This window comes from Hoplias malabaricus, chromosome 5 (assembly GCF_029633855.1).
Source record: "Hoplias malabaricus isolate fHopMal1 chromosome 5, fHopMal1.hap1, whole genome shotgun sequence".
In the NCBI taxonomy this organism is placed as follows: domain Eukaryota; kingdom Metazoa; phylum Chordata; class Actinopteri; order Characiformes; family Erythrinidae; genus Hoplias; species Hoplias malabaricus.
Window position 1 is genome coordinate 15735107 of NC_089804.1, and position 23238 is coordinate 15758344.

General features: G+C 42.3%; 2 protein-coding genes and 1 long non-coding RNA gene across 3 annotated transcripts in view; 2 read left to right on the plus strand and 1 right to left on the minus strand.

The window, feature by feature from the left end:
- The window catches only part of hspg2 (heparan sulfate proteoglycan 2), a 141960-nt gene extending 137341 nt beyond the window's left edge, over window positions 1-4619 (minus strand). The window contains exon 1 of the mRNA XM_066671195.1: window positions 4499-4619. Coding sequence (XP_066527292.1) covers window positions 4499-4594 — 96 coding nt within the window. The 5' untranslated portion in view covers window positions 4595-4619. The remainder of the gene's footprint in view (window positions 1-4498) is intronic.
- Window positions 4620-4628: 9 nt separating this feature from the next.
- Window positions 4629-6982, plus strand: LOC136696629 (uncharacterized). The gene is made up of 4 exons (XR_010802628.1): window positions 4629-4767; window positions 4926-5004; window positions 5624-5734; window positions 6085-6982. It is a non-coding gene; the product is annotated as an uncharacterized lncRNA (long non-coding RNA).
- Window positions 6983-10709: 3727 nt separating this feature from the next.
- On the plus strand, window positions 10710-23093 carry zgc:158263 (ceramide kinase family protein). The gene is made up of 13 exons (XM_066671016.1): window positions 10710-11162; window positions 15681-15776; window positions 16292-16441; window positions 17853-17981; window positions 18578-18641; window positions 18871-19016; window positions 19176-19250; window positions 19652-19804; window positions 19918-20023; window positions 20549-20652; window positions 20993-21189; window positions 22235-22548; window positions 22833-23093. Exons 1-13 carry the CDS (start codon window positions 11036-11038, stop codon window positions 22945-22947), a joined length of 1776 nt encoding a protein of 591 aa, XP_066527113.1. The 5' UTR covers window positions 10710-11035; the 3' UTR covers window positions 22948-23093.
- Window positions 23094-23238: the final 145 nt, after the last annotated feature.

Consider the following 23238-nt stretch of genomic DNA (forward strand, 5'->3'; position numbering starts at 1 on the left):
GAGAGTCTGGTACATTTTGTCACTTAACGTAGCCAAAAACCACCCACTACTGCAGGTAAAGTAATTTGACTGACACTCAAAAGGACCACTCACAAGCTATTTTGGCCTGGTGTGTAGGTGGCGGCAATCATCACGTCGGACAAATACCAGAGCCACCCCAAACGATACATGGAAGAGTGTATACGCAGAGGTACAGACAGCCAGTCAGAATGCAACTAGCAGAATTCTGACAGTGTGGCCAACTTAACGGACAGAAGGCATCTGTGGCTGGGACTAATCTCACCCTAAATTCATTTCTTAAATCAAATTTTATTATGATTCATTTGCAGTACAACTGTTTCAAAAATGGGAGAACAAATTTTGAAACATGTTTACGGCCACAATCCAATGCAAGCCTGAGGAAGCTGACCTCACTGACCTCAATCAGAACCCCAGTCGCACCTCACTGTAGAGCAAATGAATGCAGAGAGCGGTCTGTTTTCCACGTGTCTGTATGTTTGTGTGGAGCCATGCCTCTTAAACATACAGTACATATTGCCATTCAACACTTGACTATCTTTCCTGGCCCTAGACACAGCTGACGTCCAAAACTGTGACAGGACAGAAGAAATCTGTGGTGTCACTTTAAATTTACAAGCAACTTTCCAGCAGAGGTTACCTCGATGACTACAGAAGTTTCTAATCCCCAGACATTCGGCCAAGTGTGATACAAACCATATGATGCTGACAAACTGTTCACAAGGCAAATATAACCTCCCAGACTCTCAACATGTGCTCATATCCAGCAGATATCATGCACAATATGACTTCAGTGCTTACTTTTAAAAAAGTCACGTGGCTAACCATAATGACTATCTACGGTTTAAATATATCATGGCATTACACAAGAAGCTGGAAATGTGGACACCCAAAAGAAGTCAAGGTGGTGGACGATAAAATAGAAAATTCTTTGTCACAACATCCAGACAGTAAGCTGTATAAGGCCGCAAGTATCCAGGCCACGCGGGCCCCCAGCAGTGGCATACCACCGGATGAAGTCAGAGAGCACTTGCAGTGCTCTATCCTGGGAGAGACTGCAAACGAAAATAGCGTCCGATGGTCACAATGGTGACGCCAGACCCCAGTAGACAAATCACATGCAACGTCAAAGAGTAAATTTAAGGAGCAAAGCTGAAACAGCAAACCTCAACACCACGGCTTTCTGAAGGTCTCTCAACATACACGTCGTGATATTTTGTGTTTGTTAGTCTCTTCTCACAAGACAATCGAAACAGATGTGAAAAACTAAAAGTCAAATTATTTGCTTTTAAAAGGAACACTGTAATAATTTCACCTTAAAATTACAGCTTTTCTCTCACTTAGATACTCCTCTGACCTGTAATTGAGCCTCTCTTACTACTACTCCAGGCTCCGTTGTTCACATCCACTACCTACCACTCTTATTTTGGGCTCACGTGTAGGTTACATGTAAACTCAAAAGTTCAGGAATTCAGGTGCCTAATTAACAGCTTTAGGCAATCGTAGTTACTGTACTGAATTCAAATATTAATCCAATCCCAAACTATACATAAGAAGTATATATAAGATCACAAGCCAATTATTCATTAATTCATTCATTATCTGTAAGCGCTTATCCAGTTCAGAGTCGCGGTGGGTCCATGGTGGGCCTACCTGGAATCATTGGGCGCAAGGCGGGAATACACCATGGAGGGGACGCCAGTCCTTCACAGGGCAACACACACATTCACTCACACCTACAGACACTTTTGAGTCACCAATCCACCTACCAACGTGTGTTTTTGGACTGTGGGAGGAAACCGGAGCACCCGGAGGAAACCCACACAGACACAGAGAGAACACACCACACTCCTCACAGACAGTCACCCGGAGGAAACCCACACAGACACAGGAAGAACACACCACACTCCTCACAGACAGTCACCCGGAGGAAACCCACATGGACACTGGGAGAACACACCAACTCTTCACAGACAGTCACCCGGAGGAAACCCACACAGACACAGGGAGAACACACCACACTCCTCACAGACAGTCACCCGGAGGAAACCCACGCAGACACAGGAAGAACACACCTCACTCCTCACAGACAGTCACCCGGAGGAAACCCACACAGACACTGGAAGAACACACCACACTCCTCACTGACAATCACCCAGAGCGGGAATCGAACCCACAACCTCCAGGTCCCTGGAGCTGTGTGACTGCGACAATACCTATTCTTAAGACAAATGAAGAACCAGAATATCGCTGGTAGTATGATTCCACATTTAAGCAACAAATATATGCACTAAAGTTTATCTCAGTCTGATTTGGCTGTGCTATTTTGGATCTAAACTCTAAGTTCAAGTGACTATCTGCCAAGAACAACTAGGCTTACATACAATCACTTAAAAAGTTACAGTATGTTCATGCACTTAAAGCATATCAACAAGTGAATGTATTCATACACACACACACACACACACAAAGAAAAAAAAGAAAAAAATATATAGACATTTGCCACCATCACTCTCTGAGAACAACAGACAGCAAAGAGTCCAGTGTCAATTATCAGGCTATTGATTGCTACCAGAGAGAGGTGGCCACTCGATTGTCTGTAAACTAAAAGGCAATAAATTCCATTTACTGGTGTTTTCTTGGGGCTCAAATTGACCTCAAATTCCAACTAGACCCTAGCTAAACCAATAGCAACCAGGGCCATGGAGGACAATTGAATCCTATGTGCTGTATGGTAAGTAGTAAATCAGTCTTGTAATGGGGAAAACAGATGCCCCTTGGTTCCAGATAATCCAATTACTTAGCCATTGTGTCAGCCCTGGTGGTCCTTGAAACAATAGTAAAGCTAAGGAAGTTGTCTCATCTTGCCTAAGCAAAAAAACAGTGAGGTCAGGCGCTGTAACCCAGACATCAGGAGGGTTTTTTGGTTTCAATCATATTCTAATGATTAGAACAGACACATCTGACGTTACAGAAAGAGCCATGTTCAGGGAATGAAGGAAATTGAAGCATGGATCATTTCTATTGTTGTAGACTTTGGAAGAACTTTGAAAATGACATGTGTTCCTTTATTACTAAAACAGGTGAAACAGATTACCATTAAAATGAGGAACAGTCGATATATGCCCAATTTAAATTTTTATACTGAAATAAAATGTATACATAAATAAAGAATGCTGACATTGTTCCCATTGTAAATCGTTCGGTTGGTGCTAATATGTCCATAACCTTTTGTTTTAAAAATCTTTACACTTTTATCAAACTGGTTTCATGTGCAGATGGAATTAGTTAAATAATGCCATTGCTCCATTACTCTGCAGCATTTTGACTCCAGTGGATTGTATGATGGCAGTTCTTATCTTAGACTTACAATTAATTGCAAGTCATCTTCAAGCCAAAAGGCTGTTTGAGTATCTCCAGTTCTTACTAGGCCCCAGCATAACCGGTGGCAGGGTGAGTAACAGGCAACATGAGCTGTGCCTCACATGTGTAGGTCATCATCATCATTGACAAATGGCTTCCCGCTTAACGTCTTCACCTAGACGATCAGTAAAATGTAGGAAATATGGGGACAAATTATCTATGATGTGCCACCAAAACTTAACCTGCTGAACTGATATAGAAATCAACTAGCGTGAATACTCAAGAGAATAACTAAATTACATGATTTAAGGGGTAAAATGTGAAGTAAAATGCCATGAAGCAAAACAGGGTGCATCAAGGGTTAGTCTTAGGCCCCTATTCATTTCTCATTCAACACTAGAGGAGCTTCTCCAGCCACTGCTCCAGGGGTTCCACCCTCGAGAACGCTCTTGGAGACCAAAGTTGATCAAGTCTTACAGACCCCCAGATGCCTAAGAGAACACCTATGAATAGCTTGTTTCTACGGATAAAATTAGACCAGGATGACTAGACTAAACTGCAGTGGAGATTTACTCTGTTCAGATGAACAGAACTTTACATTATTTGTATAATGTGTTTCGGATCATCCTGAGCAATTCACAGGACACTGGACGAAAGAAGTGACCGGTGCTCAACCATAACACCACTTTCCCCTTTAACAACTCGGGAAAGTTTTTTAAGGGGGAGGGAGTCCAGTAGTTGCAGCAGTTACAGAAGTGTGTGCAAGTTTGACTACATTTTCTAAACTCTACAAGTGTCCCATCATCATAAACACTTCAGTATCATATCTGTTCTAAGGGTGGATGAAAGGGGTGACCACAGGAGTCCGATCACAGCACCACGTTCCCCCTCTAAATGCCAGAGAAGGAAAGTTTCCAGTGGAGAAAGTTGCACTAGGTGAAGCAGCCACCCAAGTTTGGGGACCTTAAGTTGCTTTACAGTTGCACTCCATGCACTGGAGTCATAGAGTGACCTTGCACTGCCCACTAATGCCATTTCAGTCATGAGAAGTCAAACCTTGGAAGTAACCTGTTAAACGCTTCATGCAAGAAGAAGTAACACTGGTGTGTTTACTTACATTAAGGAGATACGAGGTCACTATCAAAGAGATAAGAAGTCCGCAGACTTTTTGGCCATTATTCCTCGACCTCATTTTTTCCTGGCCACCCAGCATGGGTCCCTCGGTTTGGAGAAAGGAAAAGCTGCAGCTCAGCAGAAGTTTGCAGAGTTCGTGTCCCCGTCCCACGCTCGGTGGGACTTCATTTACCGAGAGCGGAGTATCCGTAAGCGGGTTTCTCAGCCGCGCTGCGGGGATAGTTCGCGGAGAAACGGACAGCTGGGCTTGTGGTATGAGCTCCTTTTAGCCCCTCGTTCTTTGAGTTGTGAAGAGTTAAGCAGACTTGAATTGAGCTCTCTGTGGCCAGTGGTAAGACTTTAGGACTGTCTCTCTCTCTCTCTCTCTCTCTCTCCCCCTCTCCCTCTCTCTCTTCTGACTGGACGAAAAGGCGGAGTGGAGTTTAGGGTGGGATCATGCTCAAGAAACCCAGCCATATCTTTCTGAATAAACCTGCTGAACGCTAACAGGTAACGGCTAACGGTTAACGGCTAACGGCCACAATGAGAGCTAAGTACAGAACCATTTCTCGTTATAAAGGCCTCAGTGAAGTAATATTTGTACACAAATATACAATTTTGTGCAGAAAAAACGTCATAAAATGATTCTAAAATGTTACAAGCCTCACGAAAAGAAAATCAGTTTGTTAGTCTGGTTTAGTGTTGGTCCTCGCCCTTCAGGCGTTCAACTAATAGAAGAAAAAACAATGTTTTATTTGTTTTTTTTAACCCCCAAGACGAGATTTATTAAAGTTTTATTTTGATTTTTATTTAAATATTTCCTCTAAAGTGCCATCATGACGTTACTTTATTCGTTTATTTGTTGTAATTTCTTCATCTAAAGGGTGTCAGACAAATTTGGGAGACATTTCCTTAGTGACCCTTATTTCTTGAAAATACCCAAATCCACATTAACCCTCAAAACACCTAACTCCTCCAGCTGGAAAATATATAAAATGTAGTCTCTGAAAGTGCCCAAAAATTCACCATGTTACCTGAATCTAACACTTATTATTAAGTGTATACATTATTCTGGTAAACAATGGTTCAGTGTAATGTTTTATGTCCCATTCATTATCCACTTATACAGTTCAGGGTCGCGGTGGGTCCGGAGTCTACCCAGAATCAATGGGCTCAAGGCAGGAACACAGCCAGTCCTTCACAGGGCGACACACACACAATCACCCCTGGACACTTCTGAGTGAGTAGCCAGTCCACCTACCACTCAAATCCCACTCCAGTCACCCAGAGTGGGATTTGAACCCACAACCTCCAGGTCCCTGGAGCTGTGTGACTGCCACACCCACCTGCTGCACCACCGTGCATCGATATCCCATAATATCCAGAATTCAACCAACAGGAGCTCAACCAGTGTCTAGGCAAGATAACAGGCATGCCCTTGTGTGGCTTTGCAAGCATAATGTGCAATAATGGCTCTGAATAAATTCTAGATTTTAGAATGGCAGATCTGCTTTTGCAAACAAGTACTTTTACATTTAAGCTCTACTACCATCTTTCATACTTTGTAACTACTTCATCTTGGGTCTGTAGGCACAAGGAAGGAACAAACCAGGCTCAGATCCTGGACCATGGAGACGTGAGACCCTGCTGCCTTTTGATATGTACCTGCCTGTTGTTATAGTGCCACCTGGTGGTACGAATATACACACGCCACAAGCAAAAAGCATTCATTCACGTGTTCAGTTCAGTGTTCAGAATAATATGCAGCATATTATAGAGAAAGGGAATTTTTATGTGAATTCCATTGGGTCTTTCAATCAATATGAAAGAAAAAAAAAACACAGCAATACATTGTAGTAAATCTTAACACTCAGTATTCCACATTTGTTTTCATGCTATATGTCGTAGCATTGGGAAATCACTTTATAAACTGCCGTTCTCTGAGATAAACCACTCCACTAAAGAGTACAGCTGACATTTCCCCTCTGTTCAGCACATCTGAGCTGTTTTATGATTTCAGAGCGGTGTGTCTGCTCAAGATCTGTTTACAGAGCCTATCATAACCATAATTGGGAGAGTTGTTGGAACTGCTTCGCAGCTGCATTTAGTTTGTTTTTTCAGCTCAGCTGGGTCTCTTTGATGCTCTTCAGTCAAACTGAGATTATGTGGATGTGAATTAATTGGAGGTGAAAATTTTCCTCAGAAAATACATCTTTCACTGCAAAAATCCCGTTGTAAGCCATCACTGACCAAAGCATGTCCCATGAGACAACAGATATACCCCAGTACTTTCACATAGAAATTAGGCATGTTTGTGGTCTGTGCTTCATGTCTCTGTTTCTAGGTCTTGTTCTATGTTTAAAGATTCTTGTTTAGCCTTCTATGTTTAGTGTTTAGCTTCTGTGTTTATCCTCTGTTTTTATCCCTTGTGTTTAGCATCCTAGCCCTTGTACTTAGCGTCCTAGCCCTTGTGTTTAGTATCCTTAGTCCTGTTTTGTGTCATCACCTCTGATTTTTTAAATAAATATTCTGTTCTTACCTCTATCCTACTCCTTGTACCTTGCCCTTGATCACTTGACCAAACCCAATATGACACCTGCAGTCCAGACCTAGTCCAAGTTATACATCAAGCAAGAATGGGAAAGAATTCCACCTACAAAGCTTCAACAGTTAGTTTCCTCAGTTCCCAAACGCTTATTGAGTGTTGTTAAAAAGAAAGGTGATGTAACACAGTGGTAAACACACCCCTGTCCCAAGTCTTTTGGAACGTGTTGCAGGCTTCAAATATAAAAAGAGTGAATATGTGCAAAAAAACAATAAAGTTTATCCATTTGAACATTAAATATATTGTCTTTGTAGTGTATTCAGTTGAATAAAGGTTGAAAAGTGTTTGCAAATCATTGTATTCTGTTCTTATCTATGTTTTACACAAAGTCCCAGTTTCATTGGAATTGGGATTGTAATAAATACATTTTCTGCATTTATTATAACATTTTAATCGTTTTACCCCTGAGAGCAAGGAGGCGGCGGACCACTGCTGGTGACTGAGGGCAAAGTTGGAGGTCCACTAGTGTTTTACACAGCGTTCTCTGGGCTAATTCCTCAGTGACTGAATATAATAGACATTCAATCAAGATAGCTGTACATCTTATTAAAATCTAGTCTTGGGAAAGTGTGTTTTGAAATGACTGAACAAACCATGATTGAAGATTTGAGTGATAGAGGCTAATGGGTTATATACTGACTAAAGTCTCCTGAAAATACCATCATATTTGGCCTAGCATTTCCCCACTGTGCCACTACCGTGCTGTATTTGCATTTCAGTTAAGAACGCCACAGTGATCCAGGAGAGTAAGCTCATTTTGAACAACTGTTTAGTCAAAAATGGTTTAATACCGTGTTCTTTGTGCAGGTGTAGGCTGGTTAATTCAGATTATATGTACTGTAACAGACCAATTCATCTTTTAAGTTTGTGTCCTGGCAGTCATACGGTTATGTGACAAAGGTGACCTCTGGTGGAGGGAGTTTTGTATTCCGGAAAGACCTGGTGACCAATTTTTATGCTGTATATACTGCATAGAATGAACAGCTTTTGGGCAGCATGGGGTCAGAGTGGGGAGGTTACTGTGCACAGCTCCAGGTCCCATGTCAGGCCACAGGGGGTTGTGCTGGTCAGTGCACTCTTTGCGGTGGCAGCACCTCAGGGAGCAGCCAAAATTAGAACAACATTTTATGACCAGCATTTACACACAGTATAATGTTTTTTATCAATATGTTGTGTGTCCATATTTCACTGATGTTTGGGAAACATTCAGCTTAAAATAAATAAATAAAGCCGACATCTCTTAAGTTCAGTCCAAAAAGTTTTTTGTATTTATCATTTTTTCATGATCCACGAAAGACTTCTGTGCTTGCAGTGACCAGGTCATTATTTTGAAAAGAAAAAAGCAGATGGTCTTCTTTTTGTGACTTACTTGTTGCCAGCTCCACACACTTTCAGACCCACAGCACTGAATTGTTTTCACACAGTGGAATACTGACACTTGTTAAATATTAAACCTGATTTTCCATTCTATTCTTTTCTATAATTCCAGTCTGCTGTCTCTAGTGCTATATTCTCTGCTGCTGTGTGCTGGAACAACAGCATCAACAAATGTGCACTGGACAAACTGATCAAGAAGGCTGGCTCTGTTACAGGAGTCAAACTGAACACTCTGGAGATTGTGACAGAAAAACAGACACTTAAATGTGCCATTCATGATTTAATAAAAATCAGATGTTTCTTCATCATTTGCTGCTCTTCCACACTGGAAACCAGTCTAATGTGTTTACGAAACCCTAGCGTCAGTAAAAATTAATTAATTCATTCATTCATTATCTGTAACCCTTATCCAGTTCAGGGTCGGGGTGGGTCCAGAGCCTACCTGGAATCATTGGGCGCAAGGCGGGAATACACCCTGGAGGGGGCGCCAGTCCTTCACAGGGCAACACACACACTCACAAATTCACTCACACCTACGGACACTTTGGAGTCGCCAATCCACCTACCAACAAGTGTTTTTGGAGGAAACCGAAGCACCCGGGAGGAAACCGAAGCACCCGGAGGAAACCCACACAGACACAGGGAGAACACACCACACTCCTCACAGACAGTCACCCGGAGCGGGAATCGAACCCACAACCTCCAGGCCCCTGGAACTGTGTGACTGCGACACTACCTGCTGCACCACCATGCTGCCCTGTCAGTAAAAATGTTTAAAAAAAAAAAAAAGTGGCTCGGTCAGACATGCCTGGCTTCTTCTCTCTCGTTCATAGCAATGAATCAGCAAACAGCCCTCCAAATGTTGAAAACCATGAAAAGAGATGAGGATTTTGCTGTATTCCTGCTCCATAGATTGGCATTGACATATTTGAATTGCTCTAAATTCAGGAGAGTGCTAGCTACATGAAAGTAAACACAGCCAGAGTGCTACAAAACAAATGAACTTACATTACAAATTACCCTTTAATATGTCATTGTGGACAACACTACACACCACTTACACACCATAGTGGACAAATAGAGAAGCATGTTCAGCAGAAGATATAGCTGCACTGTGCTAAGGCGTGTCATGTGAGACAATTTCTACAAGAGTCTCCTTACTGCAGGGACATGACTGACCCCCTGCTGTCTATACTGTGCTGAGCTACACCATACACATTCATGTCCAATTAATATCGTCCTTAATACAACCACGATGCAATCAGTGAGTGAATGTGTGAATGTGTGTCACCCTGCGAAGGACTTCAGTGTGTGCCCCCACCTTACGCCCAGTGATTCCGGGTAGGCTCCGGACCCACCACGACCCTTAATATGTCTTCTCTTGTGCATTATGTACAGTACTATGATGCTGTAATTTTCTTCAGGATAAATAAAGTGTAATGTTGTCTTATATTATCTTATTATTTTGGATTTGCTCATTGCTGCTCCATGAAGGTGACTCTGACGCTTAACAGAAAGCTGTTATTGCTGCAAATAGTGCACCATACATTGATTCATACGTTCAAAACTATAAACCACACGCCAAAACACTGTAAGCAGGAGGTGTAAATGAAGTGTTATGTGGTAATACAAGTAAGGGAAGAAATGCGAAAAAAGCCGGTTCTGCAAAGTTTATTTAAGAGGAACGAAGAAAAGCCAGCAGCCTCCGGGAAGAACTTCACAACCCAGCACAATGATGAATACTGTCCAGTCATCTTGTTATTCCGGTCTCTAACAAGTCCAACTGCTGTATGTTGACAGTGAAAACAAACCAAGAGAGATGTGTCAGTGGTTTGTTAATTGGTACGTCTTATAGAAAAGCAGCAGAAACGGTTTTAAGACAGACCTATGGAAGTTAGATGTTTTTTAAAAACATTACAACAATAGCATAACTGGATATCCATAACTGGATTTATTACAGTTTTAATCTTTAAGAAGCTGAAAAACGGTGATCATTTGTAATGTTAGGCTTTGGATTTAGCAAAACGAAGACAACCTTTCCTCTGATAAACTACTGGATTGAGTGAAGCTAGTGTTACATTTGACATTTGCTGTTTATTCGTTTTTCAATTCTTTGATGCATTCACCTGACGCTTACCCTCACATTACACGTCACCCGTCTCAGGCTCCGCCCATTTCCTTGCCACTATTAAGAAGCCTCACCCAATCAGAGAGTAGTATGCTAATTCCTCAGGACAGGTGCGCAGCGTTTCATGGAAGCGTGGGAGTTTACCGTTTCTGTCAATGTAACTTTGCAGAGGAGAGAAGCAGACGGGCTGAGTTTAGGTGTTGATACTTATCGTTAGTGTGTGAGGATATTTTTAGCGTTTTCTTACGCAACAAGATATATGAATGTAACTTTTTACACGGTTCAGAGATGGATACGCTCGCCTTAATTACATTGTTCCTCTGGCTCTAAAACATAATCCAAATGTACGGCAAAATGCCTCACGTAAATAGAGAAGGGACAAACGTGAAGCAGAGATAACCCGAGTGAACCTTTAACCTTAGTTCTCAGAGATGGAGATCGACTCAGTCCGGGTAGAGTCCAGTGTTTGGGTCGGCCGTAAGCGGTACCGAGCTCTCCTCAGCGGGTGGTACTTCAGCTGGACCGAACTAGACAAGAAGAACCGAGAAAAGAAAACAAGTAAGTGAGAACTGAACTTTCCTCAGACGCCACGTGTTCCTTTAGAGACATATGGCTTTCTAAAATATTTGACGTGAAAACATGAATAAAACACAATAAACAGCGACGTATCTGCACATATTACCACTGACCGAGCAGCACAAGCCTTCACCACTGACTCCAGTTAAGAACACAGTACATCAATTTACGTTTTCACCAAACAGAAAGCGACTTATTTCCCCCCTCCGAGACGTAGCGATATCTAAATACGTATCTGCGCCCGCAAATGTTTTGAGAACGTTTTGTGTATACCAAAATACTCATCATTTCACAGTTTCTCTCGGTTCCCAGTAAACAAGGAACGTCCCTGGACGTTCAAAATAGGTCTAAAAGTAGTCTGCCCGTCAAGGACATATTTTAAACGTCAATGGACGTCCAAAATCCATCTTAATAAGTAAGTTAAGTGGTGACCAATCGATAACGTCAGTGGACGTCCAAAACGCGTTTTATACAAGTAATTTATTTCGAGACCAATTAATAACGTCAATGGACGTCCAAAATACGTCTAATATACGTCTTTTCAAAGTCTGTGTTTGGACGTCTTTTCAACTTTCATTTTCAACCTTAAGAGAACGTTGATTCGACGGCAGTCATTACGTTATTTCAACGTTGAATCAACGGCTAATTGTTTACTGGGTTATTACTGGACATAAACAGGGCCAAATAATGTATATGTCACAGAAGTGCTGGTGTTTTATGTTGTTAGCCTCCTTTGAGTAAAAGTAACTTTACACTAAACCGAAAATGTTTTGAGGGCAAACCATCATTAAATGTTTTGAGGCATATTCGAACATATTAAACATATCTATGATATTCAACCTAGGAGCAACATTTTACAATTGTATAAACACTCTTTCATATGTCATATGTATCTGCGATTTGTGAGCAGGCATTTTGCGTTTTTAGGTCAAATTTAGTGAAATATAGAGTAAAAGTACCTCACCAGAAAAGAAAAAAATGAGAAATTAGTAATTGAGTTAAAAAGTGGATTTATTTACTCACTAATGTACACGTTGGTGCCAAAAGATAACCACACATTTTTAAAAAAATTTAATTTTAATTTAAATTAATTCTAATATTAAGCCACATTAAGTTTAGAGGAGAATAGGCTGTAAGAATAAGAGATTGTATTGTTAGATTACAGGGGTTTGCTCACAGAATGCTAATGTGAGTGTAATGTAGTGTTCCTAGGTCATTGTTTTTGTTGAGTAAAATTTAAGTCTTTGCACTTTATGCTTTTTTTCATGTAAATAATAATATAATCAGGAGTGCTGGTCCTGAGTGAATGGAAGCTGGGATTTGGGGGTAGAAAGAGTGAATGGAATAAAGTAAGGGGTTTCTGAGGGAGGGGGCAGCAACACTGAATGAGCTGAACCTGGGGACAGCGAGATGACCTCAATTTTGCCATAAGAGACATGTGTAGAATACAATTGTCAGATAAGCAGACAAGGGGCATGCAGGTCTTTATAGTTTAACAGCAGAATTTTATATTGGATGTGTGTTGTTAGGATGCGGGTGTTGTGGGCAGATTTCTTGGCGCGTACCAAGACTCTGGCTGCAGAATTTTGCATAAGCCGAAGATGTCAAATTCGAAGGCAGGCCATTAAACAGGGAACTAACCGAGATGTGATAAAGGCATGTACCAAGACCCCCACACCTTTTAAAGTCAGTATGGGGTGGAGTCAAACAGATGGAAATATGCTGACTTGGTCAAGGATTTGATGTGTGGCTGAAAGGTGAGATGGGTGTCAAGGACAACACCAAGGTTTCACTCAGGGATTTGACTCCAGAAAATTGATGCTTGACCTGTGTTTGTCTCCTGAATACAGGAAGGCAATGTGAGTGGTAGGAATGATTCTGTGGGATTTATGTTGTGGTATATTTGAGTGTTGTTAACATAGCAGTGAAACGTGATCATGAAGATACATAATGTCTCCAAGGGGCAGGATGTAGATGAGAAAAACAAGGGACCAAGAATGGAGCCTTGGGGAACACTCTTAGTAACGCAGTAGTGTTTGATTACACCTCCTGATGTTACAACATCACACGCTAACATCTGCTCAAGGACATTTGTGAGAGGCAGAATCTACTTTTTAAAGTCAGTTTCATTTTAGTCGTTTAACATTTGTTTATAATGAAATAGTTTTGGTTCAATTTCAGAATTATAGCTGGTCAATATTTATACTGTTACTTCTGCTTAAAGAGGCCATTTGAAACGTTTAAACCAAAAACCTCCTCTCCATTCAGCAGAATTACACTTAAGGTATGATAAGGTCATCCTTTACTAGTCCCACAGTGGGGAAATTCAGTGTTACAGCAGCAAAGGGACAGTAAAGTAATAAAAACAAGGTAACAAAGAAAAACTTACTAATTACTATAAACAAATAATGGAATATAAAATATAATAAATAAATTTCAAAAGCTCTGAATAATATTGACAACTAATGAACATAGCTATTGTACATAAAAAATATTGCACATTAGTAGACAGTAGAAATGATGTCGTAGAATATCACGGTATTGTATTAAGTGTTGCACATTGTATGTATCATCCAGATAAATGTACGTTCTGTATTTTAGTGAAGTGTCAGTGTACATAGATGTGAGTGGTGCTCTTCACACACTTGGGGTGAAGCAGTCGGTGCTGTCAGAGTCTCCTTTCTCCCTCCACATGCACTGGGTCTAGGGGGCTTCCCAGGACAGCGCAGGCCTTTCCGAATGAGTTTGTCCACTGCTGCCTCAGCGGACCATTCCACCATTCATTTTTAGAAGTTATTTCCAACAAAAATAATTCTCTGATGCCTTTAAAATGGTTTAGATATAACTCCATACCTTCGCTTTCATTCCGTGAACATGGATCTATGAATATGTAAATTAGCCCCACCTCTATCTTCACACACACCCCTGCCACTTGCCTGCAGCTTAAAAGCCCTGCCCCATGATTGACAGGGTTAGTTCCTTAGGTTTATAACATAAGAAACCCTGACTGTCTGAATTCGCCCTTTGGAGACATGCTCTAAAATGCTCAGCCGTGAAGTTATTTCACTTACAGATATGTCCTCTATCGTATAAACACCACACGGACGTTTAAATTTAAAATAACATTAGTGCAAAGGGCGGCACAGTGGCGGTGCAGGAAGTGTCGCTGTCTCACAGCTCCAGGGTCCTGGGGTGGTGGGTTCTATCCCTGCTCCGGGTGACGGTCTGTGAGGAGTTCTCCCTGTGTCTGTGTGGCTTTCCTCCCACAGCCCAAAAACACACGTTGGTAGGTGAACTGGCTAAAGTTTCCATAGGTGAGAGTGTGTGACGCCCTGTGCCCAGTGATTCCAGGTAGACTTCAGATCCATTGCAACCCTGAACTGGATAAGCGCTTACAGACAGTGAATGAATGATTAGTGGAAGTTGGCCAACGTGTGGTTATCATTAGAAATCACAGTTTTGTAGAGGCCTAGATCTAATATAAACTATAAACTGTGTCTAGAATCAAGCACAGCTCACATGCTAAATTTGATCATATTTTACATTGTGATATGAACTTATCAGATGCCACAAAATACCAGTGTTATCAGGCACCAATATTAAATCTCTAGAAATCCATAGAAAGTGTGTGTGTGTGTGTGTGTGTGTGTGTGTGTTCTAACAAACATTACTTCCTAATGTAGATTAATATGCTGGTGGTCACTGGCCAAATTTCGAAACTGATTTGGACCTCACAGTCAGTGAAACAGTACGAATTTCTTTAAGCCGTTTTAGTTAGACATGTGCTTAAGGAAAATACATCTTCAGTTTGCGAGTGCTCTTTTTACTGAATTGACTGAAAGTGTTTCCAGAATAACAACATTCTCTGCATAATTGTTCCTCTTGTTGTTAAAGGAACACTAGGTAAGAGTTTTGCCTTTGCTCCTGGAGCTCCTCCTAGTGTAATTAATTTTGACAGCACTGTACTTAAATCAGTGGAGAGGGGAGTGGTTGCCCACCCCACTCAGAGTTACATAGTACAGCTTCTGCAGTCCTCCGCCCAAAGTAGCGCCAACGGTGACTGTATTCTCCCTGATTTTAAAGCTGTATATTTTAGATAAAATAGTACGTAGTGTTCCTTTAAGAAATAAGGGTATTTTTCTGGTGCATGTCGCTGAGTAGCAGTTTTTACTCAATATTATAAAAATGACATCTGAAGGTAGCCTCTATAAATCCGTAAAGTGTGCAAAGTAGTAGTAGTAGTAGACACCAAAAAGTGTGAAGAGGGGGAGAAAAAAGTAAAGGTTACTGAAGAGATAAGTTGGAATCCATAAATACCGTAAATCCGTAAAATCCGTAAATAAGAAATAACTTTCTTACGAATGTTTTCTTCAGAAAGTCTCGGTTTGTGGTTACACTGATATAATAGATACTGCTGATGGAGTCCTGTGTTAATGAATTACAGGTGTATCACTTAAGTCTATCAAGTGTCTCTGGGTCAAGTGACCGTGTGTGGTTTAGTTTCAGTGCCGATCGGTGAGGTGGTGGCGGTAGCCGAGGGACAGGTGGAGATCCAACCTCAAAAACGAGTGGAGGACACTGACAGAGACTTCACATGTAAGTGTCGGCTGGGTTTGCCTGAGTTAATAGACTGCGGTATATAGAGGAGGCAACAACCTTCTTTAACTTTATATAAGGCATATCTATAGGTACAAAGTAGTATTTGAGTTGTCAGTGCTCTAACATGCTTGATCCAACTAAACGGATAAAGAAGAAGCATTTCCTGAGTTGAAGTGAGGGTATTCAAACAGGAAAAAGCAAAAATAAAAGTGCAGGACGGGGAAATTCCATGACCACTGAAGCTGGTGAAGCCAAACAACATCAGGGACATTAGAACATGGAGGTCCCTCTGTTGTCATTTGGGCAAATGTGATTTCGCAGCCACACATTGGATGCTACTATTCAGTTTGAGTTGTGTATGGGACAGTTGTTGTGTTATCCACTATGTTGTCTATGTTGTACAGCTGTTTGTATGTTACTAAAAATCGGGGTGACATCGGCAGTAATCGCTGTTGTCCACCGATGCTGTGCTCCCGTTAACTGTATTTTCCGTCCTCTTGTCCCTGCCGCAGTGTTCTACGTGAAGCGCAGCAGCAGCAGCAGCAGCAGCGGTGGTGGGAGGGGACCAACGTGGAGCCTGGGCAGGACCCAGTTTTCCTGCCCCAGCCGTGACCTACGGGACCAGTGGGTAGCCCAACTCAAAACTGCACTTAAAACTCACTGTGAGTCAAGCCACTGTCATCCATCCTCTCATGATAAGGACTGCTGTACATACTGAGGTTATATCGCTCAGTGCTTCGACCAGGATATGCAAAGCACATTAATGAATCACTAATACGATTCTGATAAGGCTGATGTAACCGAACACCCACAGAATCTCATCTAGGTCTTTAGGGCCTGTTCAGAAAGCTTATTGGTCCTGGTAAAATACACAGGGACAAATTGAGACTGGATTACATTGGAGGATGTTTCACATTTTCTCAGCACGTGAAATTCATCACCATATTTAGTTTTTCTGGAAATGTTGGAACAGGCGGAAATCTTGTAGGGTTACATTCATTCATTATCCGTAACCATTATCCAGTTCAGGGTCATGGTGGGTCCAGATCCTACCTGGAATCATTGGGAATACACCCTGGAGGGGGCGCCAGTCCTTCACTGGGCGACACACACATTCTCTCACACACACACACCGCTACAGACACTTTTCAGTCGCCAGTCCACCTACCAACTTGTGTTTTTGGACTGTGGGAGGAAACAGGAGCACCCGGAGGAAACCCACGCAGACACAGGGAGAACACACCACACTCCTCACAGACAGTCACCCGGAAGAAACCCACACAGACACAGAGAACACACCACACTCCTCACAGACAGTCACCCGGAGGAAACCCACACAAACACGGGGAGAACACACCACACTCCTCACCGACAGTCACCCGGAGGAAACCCACGCAGACACAGAGAGAACACACCACACTCCTCACAGGCAGTCACCCGGAGGAAACCCACGCAGACACAGGGAGAACACACCACACTCCTCACAGACAGTCACCCGGAGGAAACCCATGCAGACACAGGGAGAACACACCACACTCTTCACAGACAGTCACCCGGAGGAAACCCACGCAGACACAGAGAGAACACACCACACTCCTCACAGACAGTCACCCAGAGGAAACCCACGCAGACACAGAGAGAACACACCACACTCCTCACAGACAGTCACCCAGAGGAAACCCACGCAGACACAGGGAGAACACACCACACTCCTCACAGACAGTCACCCGGAGGAAACCCACGCAGACACAGAGAGAACACACCACACTCTTCACAGACAGTCACCCGGAGGAAACCCACGCAGACACAGAGAGAACACACCACACTCCTCACAGACTGTAAAACACAATGTAGATGCCCAAGTCGAACGAGTTGCAATCTCGTACTCCACAGTGACTTTCCATTTCCAAAACTTCATGACATGGAATATAGTTTTGTTTTTTTGTTAGATGTGTTCTTCTCTGGCTACAGTCCGGCAACCACTTTTCATATGTAAGTCTTTTCAAGCAAATTCACAGCCCTCAAATCAACTCATCCCCCTCTTTGTTTCTCTGTTCACCTTCCCTCCACCAGGCCCCTCTCGCCCTCACAGGTTGCTGGTGTTCATTAACCCCTATGGGGGAAAGAAGGGAGCCAAGCAGATCTATCACTCCTTAGTGGCTCCTCTGTTTGAGCTGGCTGGCATCAGCTCTCATGTCGTGGGTAAGTTACTGAGAGGCTGTATATTAAACACCACTCTGCTCTGGTATCTCTGATGTTATCGAGTGTCCCTTGGAGTGGCTCTCGAGTGACAGGCTGTGGGTCTTTTATCGAGAAAAGGAAAGGTAGTAGATTAAAAAGCGAAAGGTGGAGAAAGCCAAATCAATTATTAAATCTATAGAGTGCATGAGATAATAGTAAAGCATTGATGGCTTAAAAAGCTACTGACTCTGCGTGGTTTATATTTTCTTTGGCTGTACGTTTTCGAATACAGGACAAAGTCATGATATAACTGTTTGCGGTAAGACTTTTGTTTGTGGGTGACACAATGAGGCCAAGAGCCTTTATCAAGGAAAGGAAAAGCTAGATCAATTATTAAACTTAATGACTCAGACTGCAGATCTTATCCAAGAATATGGGCTCTTCTTTACACAAAGTTAAGCACGTGAGGTCTACTTTAATCAAAGCATAACAACTTAGAAAATGGACACTATTCAAAGTGACGGAAATGGATGGATTTTCTATGTTTAGCATTTTAGATGTGGGGGAAAAATACAGCTGTAGGATTTGTAATTAAATACGTTTCCTGTTTATTTTAGTGACAGAACGCGCAAATCAGGCGAGAGACCATATCCTGAAGAAAGACCTGACAGGGTTTGATGGGTAAGTGGCATAATGTAGTTCCACTGCTCCAAAAATCAGACCATTTCAATGCCTATTGTTCAAATTAAAGCCATTAACGTGTAACCCTAGAATCCTGTATGTTTTTATGCCTGATTTAAATCCTCTTAACGAAACCTGTAGTTCAGCTTTAACCGTAATCCCAAGGCCTACAATCGAGTTTGAAGCTTTAAGGCTCCGTTTCCTTGTTTCTCTCCACTACTTCTTCCAGTGTGATTTGTGTGGGAGGCGATGGAATGTTCAGTGAGCTGCTGCATGGCGTGATTGGTCGAACGCAGCAGGAGGCAGGCATTTCTGAACATGACCCCACCGTGATGCTGCAGCCTTGTGATCTCCACATCGGCATCATTCCAGCAGGTTTCACGTAGTGTGCTGACTAATAATAGCAGACAAACAAGGAAGCGATAATGAACGCATTTAGCACATTCACTAAGGCTGGGTGTGTCCTCTGTGATTTGGTTATTAAAGATTGGAGAGTAGCTGACCGTTTACTGTGTTGTTTATTCTTCTCTACAGGCTCCACAGATTGTGTTTGTTTTGCCACAGTGGGTGTGATTGACCCCGTTTCGTCGACATTGCACATTATTATTGGTAACATTTATTTCTTTTCTTGATTATTATAATTCAGAAATATTGAACTCATATCCAGGTGACTGTCTGTGAGGAGTGTGGTGTGTTCTCCCTGTGTCTGCGTGGGTTTCCTCCGGGTGACTGTCTGTGAGGAGTGTGGTGTGTTCTCCCTGTGTCTGCGTGGGTTTCCTCCGGGTGACTGTCTGTGAGGAGTGTGGTGTGTTCTCCCTGTGTCTGCGTGGGTTTCCTCCGGGTGACTGACTGTGTGAGGAGTGTTCTCCCTGTGTCTGCGTGGGTTTCCACATTCATTAATGAATGAATGAAAGTGTCTTACTTGAAAACTAAAGTGTATCAGAAAAGAAAAAACGTGCCACCTGAAAATACAGTTAAACAATAAGATCCCTTTCCCTCCGTCTCTGTAGGAGACTCTCAGCCTCTGGATGTGTGTTCTGTCCATCATCAGTCAACACTGGTGCGTTATTCTGTTTCATTGGTGGGTTACGGCTTCTACGGTGATGTTCTGGCTGAAAGCGAGAGGCACCGCTGGATGGGACCTCTAAGATACGACTACTCAGGTAACATATCATAAATGCCAGTGAAGTGCTTCTTTGTTGATGATGCTCTTTCTGGTCAGCATTCTGACTGAACAGGTTTCAGCTAAATTCTCTCTGTGTGTGTGTGTGTGTAGGTTGTTTAGTGTACCTGTGCAACAGGAGCTATCGTGGAATAGTCCAGTATCTACCTGCGGATCCCCAGATCAGCAGCCCCAGAGACAACACACGCTGCCTCACAGGGTACAGAGGCTTTTCAAAAATTAACCTTACCTCACAGAGCAGAACAGATTTGTACCACAAAATGACGACCTGGTTTGAGAATTGTTTCAGAAATGGACATATTTACAGGCTTTAACCCCTCTTTTTTTTTCTTTTCATTAGTCTCTATTAATAAACAGATTAACAGTGAGATGAGAACATACAATGTAGCCTCACACTGATTACTCTGTGTATAACTTCACCCATTTGTTTCAGACATGGTAACAGACGCACGTCTTAGTTTGCATAATTTGCGTATTGGAGAGGTACTATGGAAAAAGGACGGGACTTTTGATTGATAATGCAGCAACGGTTTGAATTATGCCATAACCATGCATTTAGTGTTCTCCTCTGAGCGTGTTTGGCTGTCGTTTTCCACAGTGTGAGCACTAAATCACTTACCAAAGAGCTGTAATCATTGTACGTTGTGAGATGGACACACTGTTCTAGCATTAAACCTAATGGATAGCTCTTCATTGCACATTTTTATGCTTGTGTGCACTGAAGGTGCCGTGTGTGCTCAGAGAGCACAGAGAGACTGTTTCCTCACTCGGACAGCTGTAACTCACTCTACAGCAGGCAGCCGAGCCAATACAGCAACGAGACAGAGGGTAAGACACCATCTTCAATCTGCTGTAAAACTACAGCAACTATCTGCCTTTTTAAAAAGCACATTAGGGGCTTTCAGGTAAGGATTCAGTTCCTGGTGGTGCCACATCTAACGGTGGTGGAGAGTCCTAGAGAATGGAACTAATGTGTGTGTGGGTGGGATGGCCCTTCCTCTCTCCCCATCACACCTCAGAATGCCAGCTAATGAAGGCTATTGTACGAGAGATGATCTGTAGAGTGTTATCACATCCATTTATCGAATGCTAAAGCTGTACTGCTGATTTAAAGGCACCAACTCTAGTTATGATGACACAGTTCTGATTTTATTCTACACATCTTCAGGGGAATGGGTGACTGTGGAGGGAAAGTTCAAATGTGTGGCCCTCACCTGTATGTCCAGTTCATGCCCCCGGAGCCCCAAGGGTCTCTCCCCTTCGGCACACCTAGCTGACGGGACAGGCGACCTTATCCTGGTGCGGGACACCAATTCCTTGGCTTTCCTTACGTACCTTCACAGACACACGACCAAGCAGGATCAGGTGAGGCCAGCGGAGTCTTTATCATAAAACACTGTAGAATAAAGAGAGGGCATCGCTGAACGTTATTCTAATGTTGGGGCATCACTCCATTGGTTTTTAGTTCTGGTACCTTTTGATAGCCTTGTACTGACATTTATAACCCAACTGGGACACCAGCATCTCTTCTGGAGAAAAAATACAGAAGCAGAAAGGCAATGCAACTTAATTTGAGGAAGTAAGCTACTTCATGGAAATGTACAGGGAGTTTGGAAATAGGGAGCCTTTGGTAGTGACAGCATCAATGTGGTTTACTTTAATGCATCACTGTCTCCATGAAGTGTAGCTCTTGCGTCAGTGGATTTAACACCTTGTTATTCATATAAATGATGAAGAACCCACACAGTCTGAGCAGCCAGACTTTAGCATCTGTCACTCTCCGGAAATAATGATCTAAACCAGTAGAATCTAAACACACAATTACATACAAAAGGCCAGCCTTGCTTAGCTTTACATTTTGCCTTAAGGTTAGGACAATACTTGTTAAAATATTAATTATATTTGTACTTGAGTAAAGTACAAATTAACTTTTATAATCATGGAGGTTGTGGGTTCAAGGCCCGCTTCGGGTGACTGTCTGTGAGGAGTGTGGTGTGTTCTCCCTGTGTCTGCGTGGGTTTCCTCCGGGTGACTGTGAGGAGTGTGTGTATGTTGTCTTGTGAAGGGCTGGCGCCCCCTTCAGGGTATGTTCCTACCTTGCCCCCAGTGGTTGCGGGTAGGTTCTGGACCCACTGCGACCCTGATTTGAATAAGCGGTTACAGACAATGAAAGGATGGTTTTAATTTGGTTTAAATTTAGTTCTCTATATTTATGTTTACAGCCCTTTTATCATTTATCTTAAGTATTTATTTAAGTACATGTACAATGACTCAGATAAACACTTGGTTAGTTATATTATAGTACAAATATTGTTTCTACTTTGAATAAAGTGCAGTCAAACATCATGTAGACTTTATAGTATTTGTCTCTTAGTTTCATTTGTTTTTTTCCCTCTTTCTTTATTGAAAGTTTGACCTGCCGTTTGTTGAGGTGCACCGTGTGAAGGCTGTGCACTTTTCCGTTCCTCTTGATGAAGACGATGACTATGAAGAGGATAAACAAACAGAAAACATTTCAGAAGATGTACTAGAAGTCCCGGAGAAGCAGCATGAAGGGAGTGTCGAATCCTGTCAGGACCGTTCAAAGCAGTGCTTTGCAAAAAGCCCGAGGGACAGAGGGAAGAAGAAAGACTTTATGTGTGGGCTGTGCTGCAGTAAACCTCCTGCAGTATCGGTGTGGAACTGCGATGGGGAGATTCTTCCACACCCCGAGATTTCATGCCGGTAATTTACACACACACACACACACACTAGACAGCAATTCAGCCTCACCCTGTTTCCAATTTTGGTTAAAATTTACATAATTCAGCCATAGTTGGTTACTAATATAATTAATAATGAAACCCTAATTTCTAGAGGTGTCACTATAAGCTTTTCCCCACTGAAACTTCTGATCCAAGCATAAAATTCAGTTCAGACATCCACTCCTGATCTGATACCAGCACTTTGCATCTTCTTATTTGAATGCCTTAACCTCCTAACACAATGGCTGTTCCTTTTGTTCTCAGGGTGCATGGTCAGCTGGTGCGTTTATTTGCCAGAGGGATTGAGGACGAGGGAGGCCCGTGGAAGTGTCATGAAGGGAGCAGGAACTACAAAGGGAGATGGGTTCTCCACACCTGAGGGACTTTAATGACCATAAATAAAGGCTGGGTTAATAGCAGTAATAAAGTCAGTTGTAATGAATTCACTAATTACACAGAGAAAAGAAAAACTGACATTTATCCAGGTTACATGTTTTTTCAGGGAAATTATTATAGATGCTAATCAACTGTTTGGTCACGATGTCGCATAATAAAATGAGTTTGAAAAACACCAGAGCATTCCTTAAAACATAAAACGTTATTGGAATTAAGCTGTTTTTAGTTATTTATTTATTTATACCACAGGTGGCCAATAAGTACATTCCAGGTC

Excerpts from the sequence above, each read along its gene's own strand:
- zgc:158263 (XM_066671016.1), top strand. The coding sequence starts at position 11,036 with ATGGAGATCGACTCAGTCCGGGTAGAGTCCAGTGTTTGGGTCGGCCGT. Across the intron at positions 18,642-18,870 it reads GACCTGACAGGGTTTGATGG|TGTGATTTGTGTGGGAGGCG; the intron begins GTAAGTGGCATA and ends TACTTCTTCCAG. Across the intron at positions 21,190-22,234 it reads ACACGACCAAGCAGGATCAG|TTTGACCTGCCGTTTGTTGA; the intron begins GTGAGGCCAGCG and ends CTTTATTGAAAG.